Below are 10,599 nucleotides of genomic sequence, written 5' to 3' on the forward strand. Positions count from 1 at the left end.
CTTTCAGTGGCGGATGCGGCACCCTACCCGCCGCCATTACACTCTGTCTCTATATCGATATATCCTTCCTTTACCATCACAAGAACAAACACCATATTAATTATTATTTGTCATTTCAACCATGCAAATTTAGAATGAACGTAGAAAATTACGGACTTGGCTACGCTAACATGCATTTACTGAGATCGCATTTACTGGCTACATTGTCGATACCTCGATAATAAAATGAATTCCACGCACATGGACGGTAGAGAGAGAGGTACCTGAGAGGGAGTTCGGATGAGCAACACAGATACGCACTCTGGTTTCACCGTTAATCAAATGTTCGGTTTCTGGTTTAAAGCTTCAAATAGTCGGAGTGGTTTAATTTATAGGCAAATGTTGTGAAATCCGATTTGTGATTGGGTAAGTGTTAGTTAAATACCTAGTCAAATGCTGCATTATAGGCTGCAGATTTGGTGATTGCAGTTTTGAGAGAGAGAGAGAGAGAGAGAGAGAGAGTATTTGTGGAGAGAGAATGTTGATTAGTCATATGGCTTGAGATTTTTATTTTTCTAGTTTTGTGAAGAGATAATAATGTTATTAATTGCCGGTATTATTTTTAAGTGAGAAGTCTTAGATTCGATTCTCGTCAAAAAACGAATTTGAACCACATTATTGTTAGTTCATTGTAAGACTAAGCCCATCCATTTTTTTAAAGTAGATAATATTGTTTGTTCAAAAAAGATGTCATTAATTGTGTTATGAATTTTTTATAAAGCTAGAATTATATTTCAATTTATCGGAATTTTTTACGAGTGAGTCTGTATCTACAATGCATGGACATGGACACGGAAATATGCAATATATATTTGTGTGCTTTTGGAGGGCATCATTTCTATAAGAGTCAATTTTCTTCCTTTCGAGTTACGTTTTTAGATCATCAAGAAATGAAACTCAGGTTGTCTGTTTTACAATATGTATTTGTGTAATTTGGACCATGAAGGATTCCCTAATGTGAATGAGAAGCCAAAGAGGATCCCGGGATCCTTTATTCGTGTTCATTTATCGTACATCGTGTTATCAGAAATCATTTTAAATTTTTTCATTTAAAATTGAACACAAACAATACCTGATAAAAACCAGTCGCACGATATACGATTAACAAACAAGATAAAGGATCCCCAGGATCCTCACAAAAAGGACCCGGAGAAGATCCTCATTCCCTTAATATTATCTGTTTGGCTGCTTAGAAAATTTTTGAATTCCAACTATAGGTACTTATTACAAGGATGAATATAGCGCCTCGCCACAAAGAAGGTAAAGCCAGCGGCTCAGGAAGCTTCTTTCGTGCGTGCTTGGCTTCCTACTGAGTTCGAGTGAGGGTCTTTCACCTGAAAGTTCTTGCTCTTCCACTGGTCACCGGCTTATGACCTGCGGGTAACTAAGGCTCCACTCTCTCTGCGGGAAGGTTAGTACGGAAGAAGGCTTGACAACGCCGGAGGCCTGGACAGAAATGCTTACCAATTCCTAGGGGTGCATATTTAGTCCACCAACAAAACAAAAATTACAGTAACATTTCAAATTTGATAAGAGAGGAAAACAAAACTACATTACGATTCAACAAGAGAATGACCCGGAACACTTTGAACATATGAGTTCTAACATTTTATCGAGTATTTTCCCGATTTGCTCATAAAACCTTCACCGAGGATGAGCACCTTGATCCAGACACCAAACTTCAGCTGCCACCATATTTTCTGAAAGACAGTCATTTTGTGGACTTAATTTGTCCTCTGTGGCAACCTCGACCGACACCATAGGTGAATTAGCAGTTACATAACTCCAAAAACTGATAAAATAGGTTGCTCATCATCAAAGGCAAAGCAAGGGGCAAGAAAAGGTACAAGTTGCATTAACTCCATCCGCTATCCGAGTCCTCTGATTGTTCCTCCTCAATTTCTTTTATGCTCTGAACTGTATCCGAAACTTTTTTTGACATGTGCTCTGTGTGTTTTTCCAAATCCTTCAAGATCATATTTATCTGTTCTTCATATGCAGCACAACGTCGCTTACATTTTTGCCTCTCGTTGTACAGCTCAAGGGACAGCTCTCGGATTCTTTTATCCTTCTCATCCTGAAAATTAGAAGAATATTAGGTAACTACATCATTGATTTTCATACGACATATCACTACATCATTGTAAAACTTAAGATGCTAAACCAGGGATCGTAGAAATTAATCGGCGCCATTATTAAGAGTAATTTTTTTAATCTGTGTTATACTAGCAACACTTATGGGTGCTTTAGTTTTTGCTATGTCAATAATATGTGTCTGTGAAGTCTCCTGAATATCCTTCCACGTTGGTTGATCGACAAATAAACCGTACCTAGGCAGTTGGTTGATCGACACAGGTATAGATGAGCTTCTGTTAACCTAGTTGGAATTAACATAGGAGGACATAAGTTGGAGACATCAATATGTAAAGATTAATGAATCATTTTGCATGTTTACTAAACAACGGCTTTCATATAAAGACCAAGGAATGTTTAGCTTCAACTTAACGGCTAATGTTAGACGATAACAGGCTTGCACAAGTGCCTGGTAACAATCCGCACAGCTCTTCCACAGTTGAAAGCATGGATTAGCATTTTAACCGCTCTAATTGAGAGTTTTATTGGTTTAACAAAAACCCCAAAGTTTAATCTATTAGCATGTTGTCAATTAACAATTCTTTTAAAATCCAGCACTTCACTTTGTGCGTGGGTCTCTCCTCACTAGTTTTGTTCGATGACAACTTCTTCCCAAAGCTTAAACTATTAGGACAACGATTAACAACCATTTCATTAATCTAAAAGCAAATCCGTGATTTTAAAAAGAAATATTATTAGGTAATCTGTTTAGTCTTCTTCAACATTATCATTGAACACAGTATTTAGCAACAGTGAGTTGGCGACAAATCTTCTTATGCAAACATTTCATTCAGAATTATGTCAAAAAATACTCCCCAACGTACCTCACTTGCTAAGTGCTTTCCTGATCCCCGCCATGGAACCTTGCTGGGACTCATTAGCTTGTGATTATGCTCTTTAACAAATTTTGTGACTACCCACTTCGGTCCATCTCTTTGAGCTAGCCTTATCATAGCTTGACAGCCCTCACGGGTTACTGGGGGTGGAGGAAGAACTCTGTCTTTTCTGTGCACATACTTTTTTGCTCGAAAGCCTTCTTTTGAGCAAACAAAATCTTGACCAATAATCTGATTATTTACTCGTGAACGACGATTGTGGTGTATCCGTACGGTGAAACCAGAGCGTCTGCCATATGCAACATAAAATTCTCTAGCTTCATCTCTTGAGTTGAACTCCATGCCTATATACGGTTCTAAAGCTTCTACGTTCATAGGTAGATCAGCCGATTGTTCTTCTGTCTCCTCTTTTTCATCTACACACAAGTCCAAATTCTCAGGAAGCACATCTTCTATCCCTTCATTATGTTCATAGGTTTCGGCATGCATATCTAGGTCACTCTCATCTGAATCAAATCCATGAATAGATTGGTGATCCATTAAGTTCCTACAAGAAGAAACAACAGAATTGACTAATCATTTTCACCCCAAAATTGGACACATAAACAACGACAAAATAGAAGGTCAACTTCTACTCCAAGTGATTTACTTGTCAGCAGATTTTTGAGTTCCAAAAACCTCTGTATTGTCAACACTGCACTTGCATATGCCCCATTACCTTTTCTTAGAAAGAACAGAGTCTGAGGGAGAAGAAAAGCATAAGAACCGAGGGTTCACAAAAGCAATGCTTAAATGACTTATGTTATACTTTCCACATTGCAGAACATAAATAAACAAAGGCAAATAAACAAGCACTAATAAATAACTGGAACACACGGCGCCATTAAAGTTACCTAGTTGTCTTTCATTAGGCGCCATTAAATCTATCCTGGAAGGCTGGAACAGATTAATGCTTCATTAAATTTTCAAGGCAATGAGAGATCATCGACCAAATAAATAATATACTGCTGATGTAAGTTTGGTTGTGGCAAGCAGTTTAATATTCATCATAAACAACAAAAGTTTTCACATGTATGGTTACGTATAGCATAAGGAATATTAAGCTTCATGATAATACAGAATAGGACCTAAAATAACGCTGAAGAACCATCTTGAAAACATGAGGTACATAAGACTTTAGTCAATATAATGTTCTAAGCATCGAGAACGGTTTCCAGGTATTGGAGTGCCCAAGAGGCGTGACTCAACCTTTGTCCATTGTATTAAGATAGCTATATTCCCTACAAGTAATGGAGGATTCATAACTAAGAGAACTCAAATGTGACATTAATTTCTCTTCAGATTCCAGATTCTCTCCGATGATGGGTGAAGCAGATAAAAGTAGATTGATAACTAGGAGAAGGTTTCTCACAAAAAATAAACCACGACCAGGTTTATTGTTGCATGAGACAAAGATTATAGACTAACTTAAAGCACAATACTTTTTCAAGCACAACATGGAGGACAACGTACCTTCAAGAGGGAAGTTTCTCAATAGGGCATTTAAAAGAGAATCGCTTCCTTGCAGAGAAAGCAAGAATCTTAGGAATAAGGCCATTGGTGTGCAACTTTGACCAACCAAATTTTCAAATTAACAAATTGCATCTCTTGAAAGAGGCACTTTTTCTTCCTATTGCACCAGTTTTCGAGTCTTTCTAATGTTTGGTTACCTATTACTTTACAAAATTTATAGTATAATGGCAGTCTATCCCCCACAAAAAATGTAGTTAGACTTAGAGTTCAATTACACAATTCCGCAGACAGTATGAAAGTAGTCAGACTTATAAAGACAGACAAGAACCAACTGATATACAGACCCAAAGGGCATTTTGCAAATCATTTTTCTTACATTAAATTCGAACGCTGAATGTCCAAAAACAAAAATTAGAAAAACATAGGATACTCTAAATAACAATCCAATTGTCGAACCAAATAACATGAGCCGTTATATCTCTTCATATGGTCAAGATTAAAACAAAACACATTTTGAACTAACAGTCCAACATTGGTCTCTTAATTTAACTATTTATGTAAGCTCAACATCATGATTTCACCTAAAAACAATCAAAGTTGATAAATACACACACAGAAATCATGGGGTTTTCACCAAAAGTTGCGAAATTTTACGAAGAATGCGGCCAGTTTGTGCTTAAACAATCATCAAATTTTCTTCAAATCAGCATCTAAACATTAAAAATAAATAAACCTGAGCCCTGGAGTTATAAATACGAAAAGCATCAATTACAACAGTTACTTAATCATAAGAAACTTAGCAAGGGAAAGCAAAGAACAAAGAATAAACAGGGTTTCGTTTAAACTCACAGTCGCCAATGACGAAAGGTTTGAAGAAAGCGGAAGTCCTAAAACGATCTGCGCATGGCAGCTCCACGAGCCCAAGTGGTCAATTTTGCGGGGCTCGCTGGTAGTGGTGGGTCCCGCAGGAGATGGAGAGCGTTGGAAGGGCGGAACACGGTAACAGAAAGACCAGCTCGACGACTCCGGACTCGGAGGCTGAGGGAGGCGGAGGCGGAGCTAGTCTCAGTTGCTGGGGATGTAAGGGAAGATGCTTTTCGACTGGGAACCGAGGAAAGTTTTCACAACAAAACAAGTAGCCTACACTCTGTTTACGCGCTGCGACCAACATAAGCAAAATTACTGCGTTTACACGCCTTTACTATATTTTTGATTAAATCATACTTTGCACGAGTTAAATCCGGTATAACAAACGCACCCTGAAAAACATTGTTCTAAAATTCCCCGTCTAGCGCCGCCTAGGTGACTGGCCACGATCCCAATTAATGCCTATGCGTTTGAAAATTAAAAATGAGCGCCTAGACCTGCTAAGGTGCATGCCTAGACCTGCTAAGGTGCATGCCTAGACCACCTAGGCATCTGCCTACCTACTCAGACTCGCCTAGGTTACGACTCACTTGAGCAGAAAATAGATAACTTTCATTTTGCATCTTATTTTTTTTTCAATAAATTGTAAGAGACTTGTTGAATGCTTAAATGAGCACACATTATACGCTTGTTTCTCATGTTTTTCATTATGTTCCAATACTTCATAATATATGTGTTATTCTATTTTGCAGTTTATGATGAAATTATATATATTTTAAGTATACACATACACTTATTTACACGAAATATAATAGATTTAGTTAAATCCACCTAGACCCTGCCTAGCCGCCTGGCCCCAGCTTGCCGCCGGACTAACGCCTAACGTCTTTTAGAACCTTGTTTAAAAGTAATAGCAAAAATAACACTCATTGGGCTCATTTTGATTTTGTACATATAATAAAACTCTATATGTGTCACGTGAATTCATCGATGGCATTTGGCCGCACCAATCTATGCAAGTGCACAAATAACTTGTTCGGATACAAATGTCACAACTTCGGGCGATGGCCTAAAGAAGATCCTCATGCCAAAAATCTAAATTGGCACCAGTTGTTCTCCTTCAAAAATAAAAATAAAAATCTAAATTGGCAAGGATCAAGGTCTGAGGAATAATTTATATCCAATCCAAAGGCAATCAAGGTCCACGGGACCATGACTCACCAAATAAGAAGGTTCACGAACTTTCTAAAGAGGTCCGAAGGAGATCAGCATGTAGAGAAATTCACAAAGGAAATGATGGAGGTATATTTACACTCGAAAGATAGAAGATTCAGAAGCATCCTATTTCCAAGTTTCCTCAGTCCGGAGTTTCTGATTCGACATTCGAGAAATACAATTAAGGCCCTCCTAGAAACGAAATCATACTCACACAACAACTGTAAATCACCTATCGCGTTACAGCACCTGTTTTAGCTTCAAGCTCTTTTATCTTGTTAGAAACCGATTGAACTTTTGTTGAAAGGTGCGCATTGTGGTCTTCAATATCCTTGATAAAGGCGAGTAGCTGATCTCTATATGCTGCACTTAACCGCTTCTTAACTCGTAGCTCTGCAGATAACTCCTGGATTTTTTTATCCTTCTCATCCTGGTAACATATGCAAAACGATGATCAATGAACAGTGTGGAGAAAAATAGTAGATACGGTGTATGCTATATTAATCTCGAGCAGGAAAACAGCCAAGAAAGAAAAGGAAACCGCATGTGGAAACAAAAGATATCTCCCAAAACCCAACAGATTTATAAAATCCCCAATGCCAATGGAACACTAATAAGTTGGACAGTTCAAATGTACGAACTTTCACAAGAAGCAATTTTTGAACCATCTGAAAGGAAAGAAATACATTGATAATCAAAGGCTTACGAGTTGAATATTTTGTGAGAGCATCAACGTGGTATAATTAAAACACATTCAGGAATAACAAATTAAGGTGTTAATATTCCAAGCTAAGCTCATCCTAGAAATTTTCAATGTTACGTACAGGATTACACTTTACATACGAAGAAAAATACGTCTTGAATCCAATGCGGTCAGGGACTCAGTAAGGCTTCAGAACATATTAAGATTATCTGTAATTTTCCTTTTCAACATTTAGAAGTATGCTCTCCATATTAAAGTGGAAATGTAAGGAGTCAATTTAATCCTTAAAAGCAAAAAAGCTCATTAAACTGATACATCGAATAGTTCTAGATAAGCTAACATTATCAAATAAAGGAAGGAAGGTAGTTTGATAGCAAGAAAGAGGAACAAAGAAATACGGTAGCCTTCAACTTTGACTTTCACGTCATTCTTCCTTTTTCATTTAAATAAGTTACAAGCTATGTTGCACCGATACTCCAAATTTGGACAAGGGTGAGTATCGGATACCTACACCCCCACGATACCTTCCGATACTTCTTCAATACTCCAAGGATACGGTCAAGATACTCCTAAGATACTGAATTAAGAATTTGGGTTGTTGTAGTTTCTAAATTCTGTTGTTCTTGTGGGTTTAGTAGACAATAGACAAGGTATGTGGCTTCGACATCTCCAGAGTTTAGGGAATGTTCCCTCCATGTTATATTGTTGTACTTAATTTTTCAAGAAGGTATGTGGATATTCCCTCTGTGTTATATTGTTATACTTAAAAGAACATAATGTTTCCACTAGTGCTTTTGTATTTGTTAGGATTAATATAATTATACTTTCATGGGTATCATGATAAGTTGATTTTTGTTTTTTAACTATTGCATATATCAGATTTGGTTTGGAAACAAAGAAAATATATCTTTTTAGTTTTTAGCTCACACGTTTGGTTACTGTCGAGTTATTTGACACGATTCATTAAACAGTTAGTTTAGGGTTACCTAGTATCTACAAAAACAAAACTCATTAACAGAAATTGCCCTGCGTATGAGAAAATATGCAAAGTAAGAGAAGCTTACAAGTGTTTTGCGGATCTTTGGTGATTGAATCACTAACAGATGATTATGGTCCCCCAAAAATTTCTTGATAACCCATCTTCCAGGCATCTCTTGTTTCAACAAGACCATGGCTGGACAAACTTCTTGTTCTCCACACTCCTTCTGCATTACTTTTCTACGATTCTCAGAGATCCCTCTGCATCCAAGTCCACGAGAGATTATTGACCCATCACGCTCAGACTTCCGGGATGACAAAACACGGGTCACAAATCCAACACGCTTGGCATAATCATCATAGAATACTTTGGCAGCTTCTTCTGATTCAAAAAGCATACCCTCATATGGTTCTTGACATGGGCCAACTTCAATATTGTTTGATTCCCCTCCTGCAGAAGTTTCGACTGTCCCATTCAAATCATCCATTTGCACCTCCACTGTAGCACAACGTATCAAGTTATAAAATACACTAAGCCAAACATGCTATTAAGCAGACCGCTTAGTTCTGCAAATGGATACAAAAACTTGAGATTTGAAAGGAAAATGATTAAATGACCAAATCATATAAATTCCACTCAAAGAAAGCTTAAGATTTAGGAATGTGGTAATGAAAGATTAAGACATAAAATCTTAAAAAACAATCCAGCATTGGTATAGATTTTAATGTGTATTATCAACGAGAGGTGTGTTTTGAGAGGTGGTCTACTCACAAAATCCTTGATGCAAAACAACTACAGTTCGGCCACACAAGTCCGTTTAAGCATCTGCCACTCAGCCCTGTGGCCCCTATCTAAACCCTATATGCGCTAACATATAGCAAATGACATCCTTCAATGCTCGGCGTGTTCTAAGCAACATCAATATGTGACAACCAATTAACAAATGCAACATCGCACGCTGACAAAAGACTATCAAACCTCACTATCCTCTATTTGACAACGCTATGCTATATACGGAGAGCAATGGTATGAAATCTCAAACAGACATGGTGGAACAGATGTGCGAGATGCAATTAATAGGATGTACATGCTTTACCGAGCAAACACAAAACAAAAGATTATAATAACACTAATACACAAAAGCTAAGCTATATCTCCATCGACTCTCAAGCTTATTCAAAATCTCAGAAATAAGAACGCCAGCGCACTCAAGACTTCACCGGTTCCCTTTAGTTTGCGGATAGATGAATATGCAAATAAATCGTATTTGTATCTAAGAAATCTTTTGAAGAAAATTAAGAATAAATAACCAAAAACACCCAATTCCACGTTATTTCGCGTTTCTATGATCTTCGAGAGAGGCATGAAAATGTGGCCAAACATTGACAGCCTTAATTTCTCTTCTCATTATTCTCTTCTCCCACAAATTTCGATTACCAATTACAAATACAGGTAACGCAGTGTGCCGACAAACAAATAGGAACTTGAATGAGCTCAACAAGTAGAATTGCGCACAAAACAAAGTCAATAAATCAGAGGGTATCAATATCATCAATGGCGGATACTGAATAACAGCAGATAAAAACCACAACAAGAAGAAAGAAAGGTCATACCATTTACTGTAAAATATAAAACAGAGAAACGGAGAGATGGGTTGGACTTACTTGAACCCCGACAGGATTCCGATTTGGATTTGGAGTCCGGTGGAGGTGGTGGTCGGAGAGAAGAGAAGGAGAGCTTAGATTTTGAAAGAGGAGAAAAAAAAGGCACCTCCGAATTTTGTACCTTTTCAGACTGTTTGAGCGTGAAGTGTAAATGTAAGAAGAACCGCAAACGTGGTTAATCATCGGAATATACATTTAAAAAGGATTTTTAGTTGAAATGCGTAACTTTTCATTTTAGTCACTTGACAATAAAAATCGGTGCATGTAGTTCTTAATTCTTTTCATCGTAAATTATTTTAGTACTTTAGTGAAATATTTGTTAACATCTTCGTTAAACTATCACATGAATGATTACGTGACCATCTTTTTAAAGATATTTTTGTCAAACCAACTCTTCTACTTAACAAAGATTAGCATATGGGTATACACAAAGTGTGTGAGAAATTTTTTTATTTTTATTTTTGAAATAGAAGGAGAGAGGAAGGGAGTGATAGATAATGTGGGAGTGGGAAGTTTTTTATTTTTTATTTTTTATTTTTCATTTTTTATTTTTTTAATAATTAGAGATATGTTAGGATTACATGTAAGTGAGGTTTTAAAAAAAACACAGCAAAATTTAGTCTTGTGAAATTACATTTCTGCCCCATATTT

The 10,599-nt window shown here is 37.1% G+C and overlaps 2 protein-coding genes across 4 annotated transcripts; both read right to left on the minus strand.

The window, feature by feature from the left end:
* Window positions 1-1,546: 1,546 nt before the first annotated feature.
* Window positions 1,547-5,663, minus strand: LOC103939321 (protein FAR-RED ELONGATED HYPOCOTYL 3). Of its 3 annotated transcripts, none has more exons than XM_048579823.1 (4): window positions 5,370-5,663; window positions 3,902-3,936; window positions 2,997-3,555; window positions 1,547-2,116 (listed from the first exon to the last, which is right to left on the minus strand). In XM_048579823.1, the coding sequence occupies exons 3-4, from the start codon at window positions 3,546-3,548 to the stop codon at window positions 1,895-1,897; spliced, it is 774 nt and encodes a 257-aa protein (XP_048435780.1). In that variant the 5' UTR covers window positions 3,549-3,555; window positions 3,902-3,936; window positions 5,370-5,663; the 3' UTR covers window positions 1,547-1,894. The 3 variants fall into 3 exon arrangements, with proteins under 3 accessions (XP_048435780.1, XP_048435781.1, XP_009347669.1); XM_048579824.1 differs by lacking the exon at window positions 3,902-3,936 and adding an exon at window positions 3,687-3,748 and having other exon boundaries at window positions 5,370-5,566; XM_009349394.3 differs by lacking the exon at window positions 3,902-3,936 and having other exon boundaries at window positions 5,370-5,662.
* A 943-nt stretch (window positions 5,664-6,606) lies between these two features.
* LOC103939323 (protein FAR1-RELATED SEQUENCE 5) lies at window positions 6,607-10,122 on the minus strand. Its single transcript, XM_009349402.3, has 3 exons — window positions 9,949-10,122; window positions 8,370-8,782; window positions 6,607-7,032 (listed from the first exon to the last, which is right to left on the minus strand). Coding segments are annotated over exons 1-3 (612 nt in total). The 5' UTR covers window positions 9,950-10,122; the 3' UTR covers window positions 6,607-6,834.
* Between the last annotated feature and the right edge of the window lie 477 nt (window positions 10,123-10,599).

The sequence above is a fragment of a genome, unplaced genomic scaffold (genome assembly GCF_019419815.1).
Source record: "Pyrus x bretschneideri cultivar Hongxiangsu unplaced genomic scaffold, Pyrus_bretschneideri_v1 Contig14, whole genome shotgun sequence".
In the NCBI taxonomy this organism is placed as follows: Eukaryota; Viridiplantae; Streptophyta; class Magnoliopsida; order Rosales; family Rosaceae; genus Pyrus; species Pyrus x bretschneideri.

Excerpts from the sequence above, each read along its gene's own strand:
- LOC103939321 (XM_048579823.1), bottom strand. The coding sequence starts at position 3,548 with ATGGATCACCAATCTATTCATGGATTTGATTCAGATGAGAGTGACCTA. Across the intron at positions 2,117-2,996 it reads GAAAGCACTTAGCAAGTGAG|GATGAGAAGGATAAAAGAAT; the intron begins GTACGTTGGGGA and ends TCTAATTTTCAG.
- LOC103939323 (XM_009349402.3), bottom strand. Across the intron at positions 7,033-8,369 it reads CAAAGATCCGCAAAACACTT|GATGAGAAGGATAAAAAAAT; the intron begins GTAAGCTTCTCT and ends ATATGTTACCAG.